The 22,790-nt window shown below is 35.1% G+C and overlaps 1 protein-coding gene and 1 long non-coding RNA gene across 2 annotated transcripts; both read right to left on the bottom strand.

The window, feature by feature from the left end:
• Positions 1 to 1,166: 1,166 nt before the first annotated feature.
• LOC122026361 lies at positions 1,167 to 1,651 on the bottom strand. The gene is made up of 3 exons (XR_006124118.1): positions 1,597 to 1,651; positions 1,430 to 1,491; positions 1,167 to 1,207 (listed from the first exon to the last, which is right to left on the bottom strand). It is a non-coding gene; the product is annotated as an uncharacterized LOC122026361 (long non-coding RNA).
• Positions 1,652 to 2,346: 695 nt separating this feature from the next.
• LOC122026518 (protein FAR1-RELATED SEQUENCE 5-like) lies at positions 2,347 to 11,103 on the bottom strand. Its single transcript, XM_042585256.1, has 7 exons — positions 11,018 to 11,103; positions 5,556 to 5,944; positions 4,966 to 5,070; positions 2,776 to 4,874; positions 2,617 to 2,676; positions 2,442 to 2,534; positions 2,347 to 2,391 (listed from the first exon to the last, which is right to left on the bottom strand). The coding sequence occupies exons 1-7, from the start codon at positions 11,101 to 11,103 to the stop codon at positions 2,347 to 2,349; spliced, it is 2,877 nt and encodes a 958-aa protein (XP_042441190.1).
• Between the last annotated feature and the right edge of the window lie 11,687 nt (positions 11,104 to 22,790).

Here is a 22,790-nt window from a genome sequence, read left to right as displayed (position 1 = left end):
ATATCAACATGGTATTGTATGTTTTTTAATTATTGAGTTTTGATTAAGTTGATTTGAAATTCAGCAAAGGGGATGTGGCTTCTTCTCATGGTATGACCCAGAACCGTCAGAGAGAAGTAAGACAATTATTAATGATTTGAAGAAGAATAACAACAAATTAAAGTTGGAGATTAGTGAATTGAAGAAATGTACTAGTTACGAGGGTGGCGTTGAATACAAGGATGTTCTGGATGATGTGAACAACAACCATGTAATAATGCAGTTGAGTGATGAAATATGTTCATTGAATAGGAAATTTAGAGTTGCTATTAGAGTTGCTATCGTTGTAGTTGTATGTACTTGGATTATGATGATAAGTATGTGGTTGATGTAATTTATTTTTTAATGTAACTTATGTTGACGGACCTCTAGAATACTGTATTTCTTTGTAGATTCAAACTCTAATTATTTTAACATTCCTAGTAGTATTTCACCATTATTGTATCAGCTCTGTGTGCAATCATTGGCAACATGCTTTGGCTTGTTTGATTATGAGCTATATTCATGCATTTTTGTAGGCCGCCGGAGGAAGAAAAAAACCACAGCAAGAGCAGAAGCATATTCATGCATTATCATTAGCCGTCATATTCATGCAGAAGATGTCTTGATATTCATGCATTTCGTGAGCCATAATCATGCATTATCATTCTTTTTTATGAAGTTTCATTTTTCATAAGCCACTGGAGGAAGACAAAAAACAAAGAAAAGAAAAGATGGCCACAGATTTATCTACATAGGAGGAAAAATGGAAGAGCATAAGCAAAAGGAGAATATATCTTTTCTTCAGTCCAAAACCACATTAGCTCAAAACGAACTGAATGCAGATGTAAACACATCACAATATAGTAAAACGAACTGAATGCCAATCAAACACATCACAATCTCATCCATTTATCATCATAAAATAATATCATCACAAGATCAAATGCCCATCCCACATCAATACATTCACAATAAAATTCTATTAACCAAACCAAATCTTTACAAACAAATCAATATAAACTTTAGTTTAACACTAATGGAAAATTCAAATACTAATGGATAAGTTCCCACATGTCTAAGTACTTGTTGAGAAATTCAACAGCAACTTTCATATCTCCTAGTGCTTTTGCAATAACAACCATTCTCTTGTAAATTATCTGCCAGCAACCATTCTCTTGTAGATTATCTGCACAGTGTAGGTATAAGACTTACAATTCGTTGTTCAAGAAATTCATAAAAAAAAGCCATAACATCTAAAGAGAAAACAAATATTAAAAAAACCCAATTAACTTGGTTAAGTCACAGAGTTGCATTTAGCACCATATTTATTGTGAGTATTATGTCATCTAACACAGATTATGCCATACACACTTTAATCACAAAATCGAAAGTAAAAAATTCACCATACCCTTTGTAGCATTATTCCAAGTAATTTGTCGGAAAATAACCAAGATGAGATGGTTGATGCACCTATGACATAATAGTAAAGCATTATCAAGTGCATACTCAACTGTAAACTATTTAAAAAACCAAGCTAAATTACTAAATGGTGTAATTTGTATTAAAAATAAATACCTGAGAAAGTTGTGATGTTAATAATGGTGGGAATTGAGTCTCAGTCCTACTAATACTATCAACAGAGCTACCAATTATTGGCACGGAATTTATAGGCTAAAACAAAAAAAAAATACAATTTTAGATAGTTATAATATAAATTCTCTTAGATTAACTTTCACATCTTTTGCATCAGGCAATTGAACAAGGACGTAGCCCTTGTCAATACGCTGTGCCCACTTGATTTCAGGGAAACAACTGACATGTAAAATAATTCATAAGAAAATCATTTTTTATTAACTATAGACAATCAAACTGGCAAAACATCCTTTATACTATATTAAATTAACATACTAATACTACCATCATTGAGCTTAAGGAAAAGCTACATAAGGGGATGAGAAAATCCTTAGTGCCAATGTTCAAGCACCTTAAACTTTTCCACGTGAGAATTTTGATCAGGCATGACCCAGCTAGCATCTCATCAAAATGTCAAGTGATATCTGATGAACTACATGCTCGGCTATTGCACAAATTAAAACATGGACAAAATAATGAGTTGAGAAAAAACTTTCAGAAACAAAACAAAAAAAAGTGCCGTCTTTCAGATACTTTACAGGAACATGGTATGCACTTTCTTATCTAGCTCACTTATTAGTATTCACTCTAACATCTTTGCTTCCTTATTTATTTTTTATCCTAGATAGAATCTAATGCAAAATCACTTCTGTTAATTGCACTTAATACTAACTTGCTGCAACATCACTTCTGTTAATTACAACTTGCAAGCAGTGCAGCAATGGCAAATGCTGCTAACTATAACATCAGTGAAAGCAATTCAAGTTGCAAGAAGGAGGAATGAATACTTGAGAAAGTTGTGATGCTAATAATGATGGGAATTGAGACTCAGTCATACTAACATTATCAACGGAGCTACCAATTAATGAGAAATTAATAGACTACAACAAAATAATAAAATACAGTTTTAGAAAGTTATAACATAAATTTTCTTAGATTAACATAAGTCAAACAAATACTAACTTGTTGATTGATCCGGTCACATTGTACGATGGCCATACTGGAAATAGTTTGATCTACACCCTGTGTATAGAAAAGAAAAATTAATTTAAGTTGTTCAAATTTAACAACAAATAATACCAATAAATAAAAATTTAGAAGTTATGAAGTAAAAACCATTACAATCATTGAAGCTTGATTTGTTTTGCTCGATGCTTTTCTTTTCCTTGAAGTCTTCTCTAACCCACCTTTCAACCTTTTACCTGAGACTGTTTTCTTCTTGGTTTTAATTCCTTTCACTCCAGTAGAGTTCCCTTCACCATAATCAAATTCCCAAGATTCTTGGCTCACTTTTGATTGTTGGATATTAGATTCATTAACTTGTAACTTATCATCCACCATCTTACACAAGCTCAACATAACATCTTTAACAACCTTGTAAGTGTCATCTCTTTCTGCTGCCTTGGTAACCAACTGAACATTCAACCCACACAAATCTTTGTATCGCATGTTTTGAAGTACTTTTGGATCCAAACTAGCACTGTTGGTCATTGAATCATTAACTCCAAAAAATCCAATTTTTGCTTTTCTTGTCCACCTTTTCAGTACATACTGACTTGGGATCTTCATGATATTATTCCACGTAAATATTTTCAGAATATGAGAACACAAAATTCCAGCAAATTCATATTTTTTGCAACTACACTCAATTTTTTCAGACTTCTTATCAAGTGTAACTATATGATGGTGTTTCTTTTTTAGAGGAGTAACTTTATATTTTGCAAATGTATCAGCATCCTCACAAATTTCAAGACTAGAATCATGAGATAAGCACCATTCTTGTTGAAAACACTTGTATACCTCAGGAGTATAAATTTCACTAGCACGCTTTAAAATCTCAATTGGAAACATTAAATATGGAACAGTTGTACTTGATCTGAAATCAGCTTTTAATTCCTCATATCGACGATCATCAAGGAGTCTTTGGAAGTGATTGAAGAAGTCTAAAAACTTGTGTTTATAAGTGACATATTTTTTCACAATACTATTCATGCTCTCACTTCTTTGGGTTGTAGTCATATCTGCACAAAACATTTGTCGTCCATATACTAAAGCCCACTTTTCCTTTATGTTGTACATGCGCCTCAACCAATCATTATCTTCAAGTGCATACTTGGCCAACATAATGTTCCATGCTGAAATAAAATCTTCCTCTTCATCAAAATCATATACACATGAGGCAAAATCTTTAGCAAAGTCTCTAAACTGAGAAAAAACTCCACTCAAATGTATGGCGGCATTTTGATAAATGTGCCAAATGCACAAACGATGATGTGTTTCAGGCCATCTAGAAGCTAATGCCTTTGCCATTGCTGCATCTTGATCCGTAAGAATAGTAGTTGGTTTTTTCTCACCCATAGCTTTAGTTAATGTATTAAACAACCACTCAAAAGTCAAACTAGTTTCATCATATAATAAAGCAACACCAAAAAGTATCGATTGTTTATGATGATTAACACCCACAAACAACACAATTGGCCGACCTTCATTGTTTTTTCTGTAGGTTGTATCAAAGCAAACAACATCTCCAAAATTAGCATAATCAGCTCTTATCTTAGCATCAGACCAAAAAATATTAGTAATCAAATCATCTTCATCAACTTGAATAGCATAAAAAAAATTAGGATCATCAAACTGCATTTTCTGCAAATACTCCAATACACCTCCTGTATCCCCAACTCTCATATTTATTGTTCTTTTGGATCGCAAGTAGTTTTTGTAATCCTCAGCAATAAATCCTAAATTCTCCCTCCCACCTACTTGTCTCACCATAAGATCATGAGATGCTTTTGGGGGGATTCCCACATCACTTGCAAACTCAATCTGTTTCGCTGCAGAAAAAGATATATTTCTATGACTTCTATAGAGATGAGTTTTGTTTGGACTTGAGAGATAATGATTATGCTCTTTAACAAATTGCACCACAGTAAACTTGCTTTTTCTCCGATTACTAATCTTCATTTTAGCCTCACAACCAAATCTAGTTTCATCACGACTTGCTTTGACATAAATATCTCGTTTGTCTTTTCCTCTTTTGCCTTGGGCACAACAATAAAAAACTCTATCAAGTAATTTACCCGATTTATCATTGTGGATTTTACCTCTCCTTATGCCAAATCCAACTTTTTTAGCATATGACAAATAAAATTGATATGCATCTTCTTCTGTATCAAATTCCAACCCCATTTGTGGTATATCCAAATCTGTTTCAATATTTAAGCCTATAAAATCAAACAAACAAAGAAAAATGAATTTATCCAGTAAAATTCGATATATTGAAACTTCATACATTCCCAATATGAATCTTATTACCTTCATCAATAACATCAAAGTCCCCTTCCCGACTAGCTTCATTTTCGTTAAAATTCAAATGACGACAACTCGTAGATTCACCCTCCATGATAATTACTTGAAACTCTGGGACATCAATGAATATAGATAATATAATCACACTAGCAACTAGCATATGAAAAGGAAGGTCGTGTACGTTTCATAATCTTAACAGAATATATATTTAGGACCAGATATAGGAAAACCCTAAACTAGCAACTAGCACATGCAACTAACAGAATATAATCTTAACATAATCTTAACAACTAGCAACTAGCAACTAGCAACTAGCACATGCAACTAACAGAATATAATCTTAACATAATCTTAGCAACTAGCAACTAGCAACAAGCAACTAGCACATGCAAAAACTTTAGGACCAAATATATATTTATCCTTGCAACGTAATGTAAACGTTTCATAATCTTAACAGACAAATACTTGAAACTTAGAAAATGATTCTTCCATGATAAAAAAAAGGGATCTTTGAAGAAGGTTCTCGGAGATAAACAGAGACTTCATGAACAATAGCAAAAGCTGAAATTTTCAGAAGCAAACAGAGTGGAGAATACCTAAACAAAACGGAGGTGAAGCTGGAGGTCGGCAGGAGGTGGAGGACGGGAGGCCGCAGGCGACGAGGGCGGCGCTGGAGGTCCCCGACGCTGGGAGGAGGCGGCAGTGGAGGTCGGAGGGAGGGAGGCGGCGCTGGTCGTCGAGAGGGTAGGGCAGGGAGGGAGTTTTGGGCGCTGGAGCTTGGCACTGCGGAGGAGGCGACGCTGGGAGGAGGCGACGCTGGAGAAGAAATCGCGAGGCTAGGGCAGGGAGGGAGTTTTGGGCGCTGGAGCTTGGCACTGCGGAGGAGGCGACGCTGGGAGGAGGGAGGGACCAGGGAGGCAACGCTGGGAGGAGGGAGGGACCAGGGAGGCGACGCTGGGAGGAGGGAGGGACCAGGGAGGCGACGCTGGGAGGAGGCGACGAGAAGAAATCGCGAGGCTAGGCAGGGAGGGAGTTTTGGGCGCTGGAGCTTGGCACGTGTTTGGCACGTGAGAGAGTTTTATATCACTTGTGCGGACCAGGGAGGGACCAGGGATTTTGGGACCAGAAGATCCGCCCCCTGTTGTTTAGTTCAACCTAGGTAATGCAACAAAAACTTATTTGTTTGAAGATTTTAATGAATATCCTAGTTTAATATTTTACTGTACCAACTATACATAATAATAATAATAATATTATTATTATTATTATTTATTTTTTAATGTTTTTTTACTTTTCTTTTTCCGGTATATTTTTTTACGTTTTTATGTGATTTTATGTGTTTTTTTTTAATGTTTTTATATTTTTATATTTTTTTTACGTTTTTAATTTTTAATTTGTTATGTTTTTTACATTTTTTATATTTTTATATTTTTTTACATTTTTTAATTTTATTTTTTATTTTTTTATTTTTTTAAAATTTCTTTATTTTTTAAAATTTTTATTTTTTTTTTAAAAAAATTTAAATGTTTTTGAATTTTTAAAATTTTTAATTTAATTTTATTATTATTTTTATTTTTTAAAATTTTTAAATTTTTAAATTTTTTAACATTTTTATATTTTTTAATGTTTTTTTTCCCTTTTTTTTCACATGTTTTCTTATCGGAGGGTATTTTTGGTAAAAAAAATTCGTTAATCCCAGAATCAAGAAAAATAAGGTATTTTTTTCACATGTTTTTTGAGGTTTTCCGATTCCAGGTTGCATGACCTTTTACTGACGTATTGGGTATAAAATATTACTCGAGAATCATTGATTACCTAAATTAAATAGAATTTTTATTAATAATCTTAGATAGATAACTAAGATTTTTAAGGATAACTCTCAACTAAATGCACCCTATGAATTTTAGATTGATAATCTTTTGATTAATGAGTAAAGAGAATTGATATAACAACAAATGCTATTTGATGGTACCCGTGTCATTACGCGAGGGACTGATCGAGAAATCAGACGTCCCAGAATACCTCGACCGATCATGCTCGATTCTTGAATAAGTATCCCTAGTCACTAAGGCGCGCTTGCAGAAAGTCAGTCCTGAGAACTTAATATGATTTTTAGATAAACATTCCCGACACTAATTATGGATTAATAGTCCTGAGCACTACGGCCGGGCACTTGCAGAAAGTCAGGCCCGAGCACTAAATATGATTTTCAGATAAACATTCTTGATCATTAAATATGATCTTCAGATTAATAGTCCAAAGCACTAAGGGACACTCACAAATAGTCATTTCTGATCAATAAATATGATTTTCATATAGTAATTCCTTAGGATGGGTGCACGTGAGAGGGGAGGTGAATCGTGTGTATTTTAATTTTTTTTTTAAAACAAAGTGCAGTGGAAATAAAATTAAACGAAGTAATAAAGCAATCGAACACAGGCTGTTATTTGGTTCGGAACCTTCGTTGACTCCTACTCTAAGACCCACGACTAAAAATCTTTTTCGGAATCGTCGAACAAAGGGAAACGAGTTCAAGGAAGAAGAAAAGGGTAACAATCATACACTTTTCTTTTGCAAGTATATAAAGAAAAATGCACAATAAAAATTTGTTACCAATACTTGGAAGTTTTGAAGTTGGTCAAGCTCGTGTGTTGATGTCGGTCTGTTGGCAGCAATCAGATGTCGCCGAGCAGTAGTGCAGTAGTAGCACAACAGATGTGGTCGGAGAAGCAGAAGGATCTTAGAAGCTTTAGAAAATGAATTGTTGTTGTTCTGCTGGTTGAACAGCTCTTTTATATGGAGCGTTGAGGGTGCCTCCAACTCCATCCAAGGCGCCTTCAACCTTGATTCTGATCTCCAAACCTTTGGACTCGATAATCTTCGCCATCTTTGGTTTCTATGTCCACGAGGGCGCCTCCAATGTGCCTCTGAGGCACCTCCAATGTGCCTCTGAGGCCTCCAGGGCGCCTCCGCGCTATGAAGTCTTATCCACTAATTTTATCTCCTCAAGGTTGCCTCCAACGAGTCCAGGGCTCCTCCAAGCGCTGATCCAAGGTGCCTCTATGTACCTTTGAAGAGCCTCAGATACTATTCATCCGAGGTTATTTTTGCATTTAACTCTGTAAAAAAGAGTTAATTCACAAAACAAAATATACCCTATAAAATAGAGTTAACACAATATTAATAAAATAGTATTATTAATTAGTTTTATCTTCTCAAGACCGAAATCTAATCATGGTCTCAGTTTAGGCTTCCAAAATAGATCTAAACTGGACCAATGCCTACAGTCTCATCAGAACTCATCCTCACTGGATCACTCTCCTTCAATGATTTACCTCACTTACCATTTACAATCACTTGACTTGTCTTTTGACCCATCGGTTGTTAGGTTCGTAGACCTTCGTCCAATTGTTAGGTCCCACAGAGCTAGATTTTCTACTAGTTATTGGGTCACTCTTTGACCTATCTGAATTTCGTGCTAGTTATCAGGTCCTCATACCTGACTAGGCTTCAACCTAGTATGTGTTAGGTCCTCTAGTTAGACCCATCAATTCTTGCACACTTGGTAATAAAGTTAAACAATACAATATCTAACTTTAATTCATTTGTCATTCATCAAAACCTAAGTTTAACATTGATGCTAACTGTACCAATAATCCCGAACACTAAGGGATGCTTGTAGAAAGTCAGTTCCGAGTACTAAATATGATCTTCAAATAAACATTCCTGAGCACATCTTCAAATAAGTAGCCCGGAGCACTAATGGGTACTTCTTGCAGATAAGTCAGTCCCGAGCACTAAATATTGTGTTCATATAAACATTCTCAAACAATAGGAGTTGGTGTTTTTGAATATTAAGGATCAGTATTCTACAACGCCAAAGTACTCGATTCAATATCTTAATAGGAGCCATAAAGTTTATTTTGGATTCAATCCTTGAGTACTTAACGTTCATCCAATCACTAAGTCACATTTGAAGGCTTAATTCTCGAATGAGCTAGTGTTCAGATTTCAGTTTTTTGTAATGGAGATTTCTTCTGTCAGATCTGATTTTCTGATCACCTTTGGAGGAATACGTAGTGTCTTATGGGTGAAAAAAAAAAACTTAATGATGGTTAGATCTGGTTCTCTAATTGCTTTCGAAGGAATAGGTGGAGTTTTATGAGTGGAGAAGTCTCTAATGGCTATTGGACTTGATTCTCTTATCGACCTTTACGAAGAGAGCGGAGGAGGGTGAGACAACTAATGTGGAGATGCTTTTTTGTCGGTGATATAAGCATCACAGCGGGTAAGGCATAGATATGGTATTCTTCTGATGCGTAGAGGTACCTCTTCTCCACTAAGCTCTCGTTTCCTTCTAGTTCTTCTTTTTCTTCACTTTACGTCGCTTATTTGTGAGACACTCTTCTTCTTCCACTTTATTAGGACCTAGCAAGCTAGGAGGATCAATAGCTCCAATCGCTTCGTCGATTGATATTATGCTCGTTGTTTGAATGTGCAACGGAAACCTTATTCAAAATTGACTCCATATGCATAACTTTGAGATTTTACTTAATATCCGTTAAGGCTGGCCTTAGACTTTGAAAAATCTGATGAAAAAAAAAGGTCCTTATAAAAAATAATAAAATCGATGCTATAAAGATATTATCATTAATAGAACATATAAACTGATATTTATAATAATGAAAAATATTATATTCCACATTACTTATAATTAGTATCATTACATCATACAAAATGAAAAAGAACTATTACAATTAACTATGAAATACCGATCTTCTTGTATTTTTAGCGGTAAAGTCATCAATCAATTAATCTTTCATAATTAAGTTTTTCTAGAAATTCACTTTTAATCGAAATCTTAACTAATACATTTAATCTTGTTTGGGTCATAGTTGATCTCAAACAAGATTTCAACAACTTAAATTTAAAACAACTATTTTTTTCTGCAATGCAACAGTCACTAGAATAGTTAATAATATTCTATATGCAATGAATGAATTTAGACAATTCATTCTTTGCAAAAAAGAAAAAATATTTCACTTGTTGTCTTTGTTTCCTTTGGTAGAATATATTGTATGATTTTTTAGTTCTTGATATAAGTCATCTCCATCTAAATTTGAAATATCTTGTCATTTACCCTCTTTTCTTTATAGTTTCCTTGCAATGAGTTCAAGTCCTCATCAATCAATGAATTCAACTTTTTAGCTGTGAAAAGGAATCCAAAAAGATTTTCATATTTCTCATATTGCTCAAACTTTTTCTTTAATCACCTAATTGTTTGATCTATTATGTGCAAAAAATAATAAACTCTAAAAGTTTTCTTTGCAAATTCTTGAGATATTTTGGAAGATTCACACGTAATCTCATTAAAATATATATATTTTTTAATATATTTATCTTTTTAAAAAATAAGATTAATATTCATTGGTGAAGCAAGTTCTTTTGCTATATTGATGATTTGTTCAAATCCAGATTTTTTGTACTCTTTAAAAGAAGTAATTAGCCTCTTAACTTTGGTCATAGCAACGTCAATAAGCATGTTTTCAGATTGTAAGCTTTTGCTAACAATATTAACTTTACGCAATATGTCATATCAAATAATTATGCCCACTAAAAACTCAAAATTTCTAAGTTCAATGTGGCTGAAAACTTAGCTTCATTTTTTATTTTAAGGTCAGTGTTTTTTCATTTGCAACATGAAGTAAAGCTTCTCTAATTTATTGAGCTTAAAATACCACTACTTTCACACTTCTAGAATAAAAGCTTCAATATCTACATAATATCGCAACAAAACTAAACTAATCAATAATCAACCACAGCTCATAAGTTTTCAACCAAAATCAAAGAACAAGCTTGGGTTTTGCTCACCTTACAAAATAGGTTTAAAATTTAAACTAATCAGTAATCAACCACAACCATTTACTCTCTCCTCAAGTCAAAAAAAAGTTTCCTAAAATCTCTCAAACCCTCATCGCCGCTTCAAGGCATTAGTCACTGAAAATTGAAATTTGACCACAGTTTTGGATAGAGCTAAGCTTGGGCTACATTTAGGTACCAAGATTGCATAGAAATCCTCAACTCCAAGCTTGACCCGTTGCCCTCATCGCACATCTCCATCTCCATCTCCATCTCCATCTGCATCGTGCACCCAACCTTGTTTGTGAGTTGGGGACTTTTGTGTAATTTTGGTACCAAAATATAGTCCAAGCTGAGCTCTATCCAAGATCATGGTCAATTTTTAGTTTCCGATGACCAACAGCTTGAAGCGGTGGTGAGGGTTGGAGAGATCTTTGGGAATTTTTTTTTTTTTTTTGACTTATAGGAGTAAATGATGGTTAAAGAGTGAAACTCCAATTTGTTTTGTTAGCCTTAACTATAAAAAATAAAAAATTACTAAAAAAATAATTTGAGGCCAGCTAGAGGTCGTGCTCTGTGTGACAACCCCACTTGACCACCCCAGGGTCAGCTCTAGTATCCGTCTTCTTAAGACGACTAATCTAATGCCTACTTCTAGTGATCTCCCTGCACTATGAATTTTTCCTTTTCAAATACCTTCTGGAAACAAAGAAACCTCCTACATCAAATTCACGACAATACAACAGTGAAAACTAATACAACTTACAAATGAAAGCAAAACAAATTTAGAAGATGAGAACTTCACGTTGTTGGCAGCTTTGGAATGCCTCTTGTTAGTTTGGAAATGGAGCAGCACTTCATCCTCAAATCTCCAAGAACCAGTAGTGAGAGACCTTCTCGAAATCCGCTTTATAAGGATGCTATTCGAACTAATTATATTGCTCTAATCGATTCCACAATGTTATGTTCACTGACCACCTTCTATTAATCGATTGCCTCAATCAATTGCTAGTCGCCAATCGATTTGGGAATGTTCTGTCTATTCAAAATAAGCTACCAATCGATTGTCCCAATTATTTGCTCCCATCGATTGGCCTAGCCAATTGATTTCTCAAGCAGCAAATGCAAATTTTCAAGTTTAGGGTTTGCCAATCAATTGGTGGATTGCTTACCCTAATCAACCTTTTCAAGGCTAAATTCGCGTCTTGCCTAGTATTCAATTAACCTTAACCTAATAAGACTCTCTCTGTCCAATATCTAGTAATTCGTGACCCGCTGGATCAAGCTTGACCTATTGGGTCTTCTCATCTCATGCCAAACATCGACCAACTTGACTCATGCCAAGTGTTCAGTCCTCCGTGACCCACTTGGACTTTTCTCTTGCCAACTTGTCATTAGACTTTTGATTACTAAATGTCCGGTCAACCTTGACCCACTTGCACTTGATGTTCCGTGTTCCACTTAGACTTCTCTTCCGTGCCAAGTGTCCGATCCTTGGACTTCTTGTCTGTGTCAAGTGTTCAATCCTCCATGATCCACTTAAACTTCCACCATCTCGGATCACCAAGTATCCTGTCAATTTTCACTCATTTGAGTTTTACTCTTGCCAACTGTGTTAGGACCAAAAGAATTTACATATCTCCATTAAGTTTAAGCTCTCATGGATTTATTTTTAAGTTTGACCCAAAAGACTTCATACCAATTGAGATATCTTCCATCTTTTAAACTCATGATCTTTTTTATATATTTTCAATGTGGGATTTTGATTGTATTTCTAATAAACTTCCGTTGGACTTCCAATCTTCTAATCAAGTATCCGGTCATTATTGATCTACTTGACTTTTAATGCCAACTCTTGTTGGACTTCTGACATCATCAAGTATCCGGTCAACCTTTACCTATTTGACTTTTTTACCATCAAGTATCTAGTCAATTTTAACTTACATGACATTCTACTAATATTGATCAAACATCGAAATCCAAACTCGAGTTAACCCGAGCTTGGTCAACTTTGACTGAGATTGATTGTACCAACACACTTGATACTGACTTGTGCATTGGAATGATCACACTAGAAGAGCTGACCAAGTCTAACGTTCTTTACATCTCAAGCCAATAGATCTCAATCTTTCAGAAGACGATCATAGCTTTTGGGAGAGTCCGAGCCCGAACAAACGAAAAGGACACCATCACTACTATTGTCTTAATCTTTATTGTTATTATTTAAGAGATAGTTTGAATCATATCGGAAAATTTTGCTACAATTTTTTAACAACAAATGCTATTATTCATTTACAATTATTAAGAAAATTATTTTGCATATGATTTTCGGTGATCGGAGAACTTTTGTAACTAATTTCCAAGCGATACAAGATCCATGTGTATGCACATATCTAGCAGCTGTCTGTTTGAAGCAATTCCAGAAATTGATCAGTCATTTTGCTGAGATAAGAATCAAGGGCAGACCCGAAGGGATGAACGGTGCAAATTTGCAAATGTCCGGACACTGGAATCTTATCAGTCCCGCCGACCTGCATGAATGCATGCATGCATGCTCAATGATCCTTGATGAACTTAATTAGGTCTGTAGTTTTTGTAATTATATGTTTCTTGTTATTCATTTGTAGTGAACAATATATAATTATATACAGGTCGAAAATTAAACATGTACTTCCACGTTTTCCTTCTCTCTCTCAACTCCCATGACTTCCTTTAACTTGTTAAAATATATAATATTGGAGAAAGGGATGCCAATACCATTTTCCATCTTCCTGCCTTTTTTTTATTACATTGAAAGCCAGGTGTTGCATGGGTATTGGAGGATGAATACTTCACCAAATGCCTTTCAAATTCCTGCACAGTAGTTTTACTAGTCATAATAACTTTTCTAATGCTATGATTTTTGAATTGGCAAGCATCTACTACAACAGGAGGAGGAAATCGATACGTAACTCTTGAGAACAACACAACTCCTTCAAGAATGACGACGAATCAGAATAATTAATTAAAATATTAACGTACCGAACAACTCGAATATTCTTTTAAAAAGGTAGGTCCGTTACCTTAGCGGTCCCCCTAGTATCGACCCCACGGATATGGAAACTCGAATATTCTTTTAAGAATATAGAGAAAGTATACCTAGGGACAGTACGGTAATTGAAACATAAAATATTATTATATAAAATTTTAAGTTAAAACTTAACGTGTCTAAATATGTTTATTTATATATCTTGACTACTTATACTAATTGTTATTTGTTAGTAGTCATTTATAATTTATTTTTTTCATGTTCATCTAAAAATGAATTATTCACTGTTTACTTACAATTCACATAGAATACTAATGGTGATGCGTCTAAGTATACTCTTCTTTATACCTGAACCATTTATACTAATAATTAATAATTATTTATAATTTATTTTCTCCGTATTAATTTAAGATGAATTCAGAATGAGACTGAGGACGAACGAATCATTGATTTTTACTACAGCTGTATTCTTGTGCGGCAAGAAGAATACAAATTGACTCTTGTTTTTTTGCCTCTGTATTCTTCTTGCCACACAAGAATACAGAGGCAAAAAAAAAAACAAAAAAGAAGGTCAATTTGCACGAGAGAAACATGAATAAAATAAGCACGAAAAATATACGTACACGCTCATAAAAGCTAGCCAGCGGGGATGAAATTGTACGTAATTGTAATTGTGGCTACTGTAAATATGAATAGATCGAAATATATTGACGTGAAAGTAATGAGATGCCACATGAAATATGTTTTCAAAATTGTACATTAATCAATTCCAACGGGTTGAATGTGTTTTCAAAATATGCACAAGAAAAAAAAAGAGCTATTTATGGGGAGTTTTTGTTCTACATGCGCGGGTTGCATGTGCTTTACATGTGAAGCATGTGATGGCTTCAGAGCCTGTGCAATGCACGTGATAAACGGTACTTACATGATGCATTGTGGTAACTTGTTGATGCTATTTTTCACTTGAAATACTTTCAAAGGGCTTTGACCTGAAGTATATTGTTTTTACTGTATATTTCTATATATGGGAGACTTTTTATGAATTTCAAGTGGAGCATTCAGATGCTTTAAAGTTAGACGAAGGAAAAATGATTTTGAGCTAACAATGTTTAATCACTTACACACAAAATGCACTTTTTAAAAGTTTATGTGGAATGTTCGGGAGTTTGAGTTAAAAAGTGAAAGATATATAGACGTTGGATAAGGAAAATCACAAAAGGGTAACCATAACAGGATATACTAAGATAGAGGAATTTATTGGACAATCTTGTCGGAGAGAAAGGATAAATAGTCGGAATTAAAATTATAGATTAAATTAGACATATTTGTTCAGTTGGATTGAACTAATAATTTTAGGCTGTTAAGTAGGGAAGGAAGAGTTGCTTGAGATTATTGAGTTGACTAGAAAACTGGGTGCCTTGCATGCTAGAGTGCAGACTCTCGACTTCCGAGTGCAGACTCCCGATTGTAGAGTCCAAGTTGAAACTCCCGACTCTCGACTGTAGACTCCCGACTACAGAGTCTAAGTTGTAGAAAAAGAAGATACCAAGGTCTGATTTCAAGCAGTTTCCTTAAAATATAATCATCCCCTCCTCCAACTGTGCTTTAAAGTTATGATGGACGTTTGTTTTCTAGGATACAATGATAGAATCATGTACACAACAAAGCACTAGATGTTTAGAACTGAGAAAGTACCAAATTGCTTTCACTCGCAAACCACGGAAATGCACACGGAGAGAAGATTTGGGGGAACGAAGGTGGAGAAATTTTTTTTTCTATTAGCTCTCTTATACTCTTGATCACAACCTCCTTATATAGGAGCTTAGACTCTAGGGGGGCTATTGATGTGGTGGTTCCACATTTTTAGACTCTTGTAGTATTCAATGGATGAATGAAAGTCATTTATTGCCCATTAACCCATTCAACTTAAAAGTCTAGAGGTTACAATCTGGGTCCTGGATTTACACCCCTATAGAGAGTCTTTCCTCATGCATTTGTTCACAACTACAATGCTTGTGAAATAATGTAAATCAACCAATATACTTTGAAACTCCCAATGTGGGACTAAAGTCTCATTCATAATAGAGCATCTTTCCTCTCCACCTCTTTTCCATTCACATGTATCCAACAATGCCCCACATGAATGGAAATAAGGTATGTGACAGTATTCAACAATTGAGTCTAGTGTAGGACAAGTAGGTTTTATCCTTTGAATATTCCCTTGTGAAGATCTATTTGCTTACTGGCTAACAATAGACACAATGCCCTTGAACTGTTCTGCCGTCTATGTAAGCATTGACATATCTTATCCAGGACCCTCTTTGATACACTCAGTTATCATTACTATGTTCATTCTTGCCATGAACATGCCTGGTTCTGTGAGAAGTACTAAAAATTGTGTCTTTAATTCACTTCAAAGCGGTCCCACTTCTTTTTCACATAGGTGATCTCTCAAGAGTATTCGATATTACTCAACTAGGTCATTAAAAGTAATATATTTTAACCTCCATCCTTCACTGATCAATTAGGTCATTCCCAGAGTAAGCAACTTTATCGGTACAATTAAATTATTCCTTTGAACCTAATTCTTGGGATCTCTAGTCTGCATAGGTAGAGTTTCCTTTGCACCAACATTTCTCATCGACATCAAGCCTATCCCTCATGATGAGCTTGTAATTAATTCTCTGTATAATTCTTTGATTAACGGATTTACTATGTTATCCTTTAACTTCACATAGTTAACAATGATAACTTCCATTGAGAGTAGTTGTCTAATGATATTATGTCTACAATGTATATGTATAAACTTACTATTACACAGATGGTTATGTACTCGGTCAATTGTTGATTGACTATCGCAATGTATGAAAATTATTGGCACTAGTTTTGGCTATCTCAGAACATCTTCTAAGAATTACCATAGTCATTCAGTCTCTTCACCATATTTGTTGAGAGTTACAAAATCAGATTCCATAGTGGATCTGATTATTATAGTTTACTTAGAAGATTTTCATGAAATGGTTGCACTTCCCAAAGTGAATACATATCCACTAGTAGACTTCGAGTCTTTAACGTCAGATATCCAATTTATATCACTGTATCTTTCGATCATAGTAGAATATCTCATATAGTGTAGTCCATATTTACGAGTATATCTTAAGTACTTCATACTCTTGTTATACCTTTCCAATGTCCAACACTGGATTACTCATGTATCTACTCAATTTATTAGTTACATAGGTTAAGTCTGGTCGTGTATAACTCATCAGATACATTATACTTTCAATCACTTAGGAGTACTTTATCTGAGAGATACTTTCTCCTTGATTCTTCGATAGATGTTGATAAGTATCTATTAGCATTCGTGCCAATATAGTATTACACTTGTTGAATTTCTCAAGAATTTTGTCCACATAATAAAACTGACTAAGAACAAGTTCTTCTACTATTCTAAGAATTTTAATTTCTAGAATCACATCAGCTACGCTCATGTCTTTCATGTCAAATCTTGAGTTCAACATATCTTTAGTAGATTTAATTATCTTATCATTACTTCCAATGATAAGTATATTATCTACATATAAGCACAAGATAACATAGTTATTCTCTGTGACTTTCATGTAGACACATTTATCATATTCATTGATCTTAAATCCATTTTCCTTCATGGCATGGTTAAATTTCTCATATCACTGCTTTAGTGTTTGCTTTAAGCTGTATAATGACTTCACCAATCTATAAACCTTATTTTTTTTTTATCCTTGCACAGAATTCAGGTTATTCAATGTAAATTTTCTCTTCTAAATTCCCGTAAGAAAGACTGTCTTTACATTCATCTGATGTATTTTTAGATTTCAAAGAATGACAATAATCAACAATACTCTAATGGAAGTTATTCCCGATACCAGAGAATACATATCAAAGTAATCAAGGTATTCTCATTATCGGTATCCTTTAATTACCAATTTGGCCTTGGACTAATCAATTATATCATCTGATTTCATTTTCTTCTTGAAGATCCACTTGCATCAAGTGGTTTGGTTCCTTTAGAAAGATCCACAAGTTTCTATATGTGATTTTGCAAGATAGAGTCTATCTAAGATGCAATTACCTTTTTCTAGTGAGATCCAACATAAGAGCTTACTCTTCTAAGTACCATGAGGCTCACTTTCCAACATGAAAGTGATAAAATCCATTCCATAAGATTTTTCCACCTGAGCAATTTTACTTCGTCTGAGCTCAACCCCAACTGGTTCATCATCATCATCTTCATCTTCTTTTTCTTGTATTTTATATGCCCATTTAGAGGAGCTAACTTCCTCTTGGGTCTTATACAAAAACACATGCCCGAAAAATGAGACATTTCTCGATTCTATTATCAAATTCTTGTATATATCCGATATTTGTAACTCATAAATAAAAAAAATGATACACACTTCTATTATGTGTATATCCAATAAATATGCAATCAATATTTTTTCGTCTTATGTTAATCATTTTCGGATTAGGTAACAAAACTTTGGTAAGACACTCCCATATTTGTAAATATTTGTGGGACAATTGTCTTCTATTCCACAACTCATAAGGTTCTTATCTATTTTCTTTCGAGATACCTTATTTAAAAAGTAATTAACTATTAACACAGTTTCCCCCCTCCCCCCACATAAACTCTAGTAGTTCAAAGCTCAATACAAGAGCATTCATTATCTCCTTTAGAGTTTGATTCTTTCGCTTAACAACTCCATTTTACAGAGGAGTATAAGGAGTTGTTGTTTCATATTTGATCACATGCTCAACACACAACTCAACCAACGGTAAATATATTCACCACTTCAGTTACTTCAAACCACCTTAATTTTTTTTATTAAGTTAGTTTTCAACCTCATTCTTATAGAAAATAAATTTCTCTATAGCTTCATCCTTATTTTTAAAAAGATACGTGATGGAAACTGGGTTTTTCTTTTCTCATATACTTAATCAGACTTTATTCTACTTTTCTCTTCAATCTAATTTAAAGGAGGGACATCTTGTAAGTACCCTGTGATAGTTTTGATGTGATTAACCAAATCAGGTTAGGTCATGTTATATTTTGATACCCTGCGTCTAAGTGTGCAGAAACTTAGGAGCACAGAAAGTCAAGCGAAAGACACAGTTAGCGAGAAGGACGACATGGGATAGAGTCGACGGGCTCGGTGTGTCCGAGGGATGAGGTGCTGCAGAAGAGTACGCTAGCGGATGAGGAGGGAGTGCACGACATTTTCGAGGGACGAGAAATCAGAGTGGAAACTTGCTCAAGGAGAAGGCTGGAAGATGGGTCCGGATGAGCCCAATTTCGAATGGACGATATCACTCAGGCGATCAAAGCAGTAGAAGAGCAAACGGGGAGCTGCAGAGCTGCTGGAGGCGCCCTCAATGTGGTTTGAGGTGCCTCCATGCCTTACTGTGGGAAGGCGCCTTCAACAGGGTGGAAGGCGCCTTCAACAGGGTTGAAGGCACCTTCAACCACCCATGGAATGCACCTTCAACCCTTTGAGGGCACCTTAGACTGGGTAGAATTAACCGTTAGCAAAGAAAATTTTTTATCTTTGCTTGCCTCACTGGAGGTGCCTTCCACCTTGTTGGAGGCGCCTTTCAGCCTCGGATAGGATTTTCTAAGGGCTATAAAAAGACCCCTAGATGTAGGAAAGAATGTACAACTGAACAACAACTTATGTATTAACTTTCTTAGTCATTTCTGAGTTGTCAACGTGTGTGAAAGCTTCTCCGCCTTTAATGAAGGAGAATTTTAGTGAACTTTCATCTGCCTTGGATTAACAACCATTTAGGTTGTAACTAAGTAAATCCTGGCCTTTTACCTACTCTTTTAAGTTGTTATTTCTTTATGTCAATTATTTTCTATTAATTAACTTATGCTACTAATCTAAGTCAAAAAAAGAAGAAAGGGGTTGTTTTTATTTTACAAGCAATTCACCCCCTTTTGTCGGCTTCGTTGCACCAACAATTGATATCAGAGCTCAACCACTTGAGAAGTACTAACCGTCGACTAAAGTACAAATATGATGGTAGAACCTAGCATCCACCCACAAGTGTTTGAGTGGGAGTTCGCGTTTTGGAAGTGACGAATGGAGGTATTCTTTAAGACATATTTTAATATTTTATTAATAATGAAATATGATTTTGAAAAACCAAAGAACACGAATGGAGAAGAACTCAAAGAACACCTCTGGACCAGAAAGTAGAATGACAAATTTATGGCAAACGGTAAGGCTGAATTTCACATTATAAGCGTCCTACCGGTTGAGGAACTTGACAGAATCGGCAACTACAAAAACAAAAGAACTTTAAGAAAAGTTCTTGAACCTCTATGAAGAACTAAAAGAAGCCGAATCTAACTCCTCGATGGACACCGAGTCATTGTCTGAATAACTCAAGACCGAGGAAATTGTCGAAACAACATTTATAGCTGAATACCTACCTAAAGAAAAAGAAAGCTCATCCGAGATAAGCATTGATGAATGGGAAGAGTCTTCGGAAGAAAGCATCAATGAAGGGGGAGTATCAGACAACGAAATCGTAACGGTAAGTAAGTTGCGTTCCCGACCTCCTGAGGAATTATTTGAATTCATTAAAATATTTTCTAAAAATATGATGGATTTAGAAAAGAAGAATGCAAAGTCAAAATTGACTTTAATAAATGCATGCAGTCGGGAAGACTTTGATAAATTGAAATTTAAAAATGATAAATTAAAAGATAAAATAGAATGACTAGAAAAAGATAATTCATACTCAAATTCTTATATGTTCCCGAAAAAAATTACAAATATCATTGAAAGCTTAACTGGTATTTTAGATACCATAAGCGTCAAATTAAAAAGTTATCACCAAAATATATTCCTAAAAGATACTTAATCAATCCAGTAGGAAGAAACCTATATTGGGTTCCCAAATTCTGCTAAGAATAAATTATATATATATATATATATATATATATATATATATATATACATATATTTAAAGTTACAATTTGTAGAAAGAAAATTAAATGTTTAATTTCTTTAAAAGGTTTTATCTAGAAGTGGTTATTATTCCAATATCCAAGAATGCATAGTGTCTCGCCACAGCCTGAAAGCCCATTATTGAAATAAATGTTTAATAGACTAACTGTTAAATAGTTAACTGTTATAAAAAAAATTTTGGACTCAATCTAAAAATATTTGTTAATTACCCAAAAAGGTAGTTTTTAAAATTAAAGTTTTTTTGGAATTTATTTTCTGCTTAAATTAACTCCTTTATGTAAAGTTTTATATCTTCTTTATATATGTTTGTTCAACTCCTATTAAAATTTTTAGAATTTTTCAACGCTTACAAATATTTTTCAAAATTTGTTTATACCTTATTAAAGTCCAGATTTTGTCAAAATTTAAAATTTCATGATTTCCTGAATAATGGTTATTATATATTTTCCCTTAGACTTTGTCTAGTGATTAGTTCCTTCATTCTCGAGTGAAGATGTGCAACGGTTTCTTCTGCTTCCAATTTTATGTTACTCAGCTGGTTCCTTATCAAATATTGTCTCGCGAGCTTGGCTTCGGATGTCCCTTCGTGTAGCTCAAGGAACTTCTCCCAAAGCTCCTTTGCTGAGTTGTAGGGGCCGATCCGGTTGACTTCTTGTGGCGGTAGGACGCTCAGCAGATGGAACTCTACTTTGTCGTTTGCCACGAAGTCGGCCTGCTCCTTCTTCGTCCACTGATATTCTTCCTTACCTTCAGGTGCTATAAAACTGAATTTCATTATTAAAAGTAATTCAAAATCGATTTTACAGAATACCTCCATTTTCTTTTTCCATCTCGCGAATTCCTCCTCGAACTTCGGTGGGTGGATGCTCGATCCGGCCATCTCCTGTGCTTCGTTCGACCGTTAGTCCTCCTGAAGTGAACCCGCCCTGATACCACTTGTTAGGACCCTTGGTGACCGACTAGAGAGGGGTGAATAGCCCCTGCACAAATCAAGCAAACAAAAAACCTTTCTCTGATTTACAACTTTATAAATCAAACACTTGCATATAAGAAATACAAAAAGACTAAAAGACAGAAGCACACAGGTTTACTTGGTTATAACCGGAGAAGTTGTTAATCCAATGAAGTAAAGCACTAATTTCTCTTTCAGGTGGAGAAGCCTCTTTACAACAATGAAAGCACAGAAACGATGAAGCTGAACAAAAATGAAAGTGTCTACAAGTGTTGTTTGAGTATTTCTTCTTCTTCTTAGCTTCTGGGAGTAGGGCTGCTTATATAGCCCTGCTTGGGGTACTTGGAAGGGTCCCAAACACTTAGAATGGGATAAAAATCTATCCCCAACGCAACATTCAAATGCCACATTGAACTGAATAAAAATCGGGTTCTGGGCGCCCCGACCACCAGAAATCAGCCTTTTGCTGACTTTTGGTCTGGGCCTTCTTCTTCAGTTGTGCTCGCCTCGGTCCGGGTCTTCCGCTCCGGCTCTGCTCACTTGGGTAATTTCGGCCATCCGAAATAGGGCTCACCCAAACCTAACTTCCAACCTTTTGAGCAACCTTCGGCTTCAGCTTTTCGTCCCTCGGAAATGTCACGCACCTCCTCGTCTACCCGCGCACTCTTCCGTAGCACCTCGTCCCTCAGACACACCGAGCCCGTCGGCTCTCTCCTGTGTCATCTTTCTCGCTAGCTGCATCTTTTGCTCAATATCCTGTACTCTTAAGTTCTTGTACACTTAGACACAGAGTTAAACACAATAGAACATAACCTGACTTGGTTGATCACATCAAAACTACCTTGGGGTACCAACATAATTCACTTTGAAGGTGCCTCCAGTAGCAATTCTAGCCTCCTTTCGCTCTTCTGCTGCTCTAATTGCCTGGGCGATTACGACCATCCGAAATAGGGCGCACCGGAGCCATTTTTTGACT

The sequence above is a fragment of the Zingiber officinale genome, chromosome 10A, assembly GCF_018446385.1.
Source record: "Zingiber officinale cultivar Zhangliang chromosome 10A, Zo_v1.1, whole genome shotgun sequence".
NCBI lineage: Eukaryota > Viridiplantae > Streptophyta > Magnoliopsida > Zingiberales > Zingiberaceae > Zingiber > Zingiber officinale.
The sequence above is the reverse complement of the archived record's forward strand: the minus strand, read 5'-3'. Positions and strand labels throughout refer to the sequence as shown.

Excerpts from the sequence above, each read along its gene's own strand:
- LOC122026518 (XM_042585256.1), bottom strand. The coding sequence starts at position 11,103 with ATGCAGATGGAGATGGAGATGGAGATGGAGATGTGCGATGAGGGCAAC. Across the intron at positions 5,071-5,555 it reads TTCACCTCCGTTTTGTTTAG|AGTTTCAAGTAATTATCATG; the intron begins GTATTCTCCACT and ends TTGATGTCCCAG. Across the intron at positions 2,392-2,441 it reads TAGCATCACAACTTTCTCAA|TTAGCAGCATTTGCCATTGC; the intron begins GTATTCATTCCT and ends CTGATGTTATAG.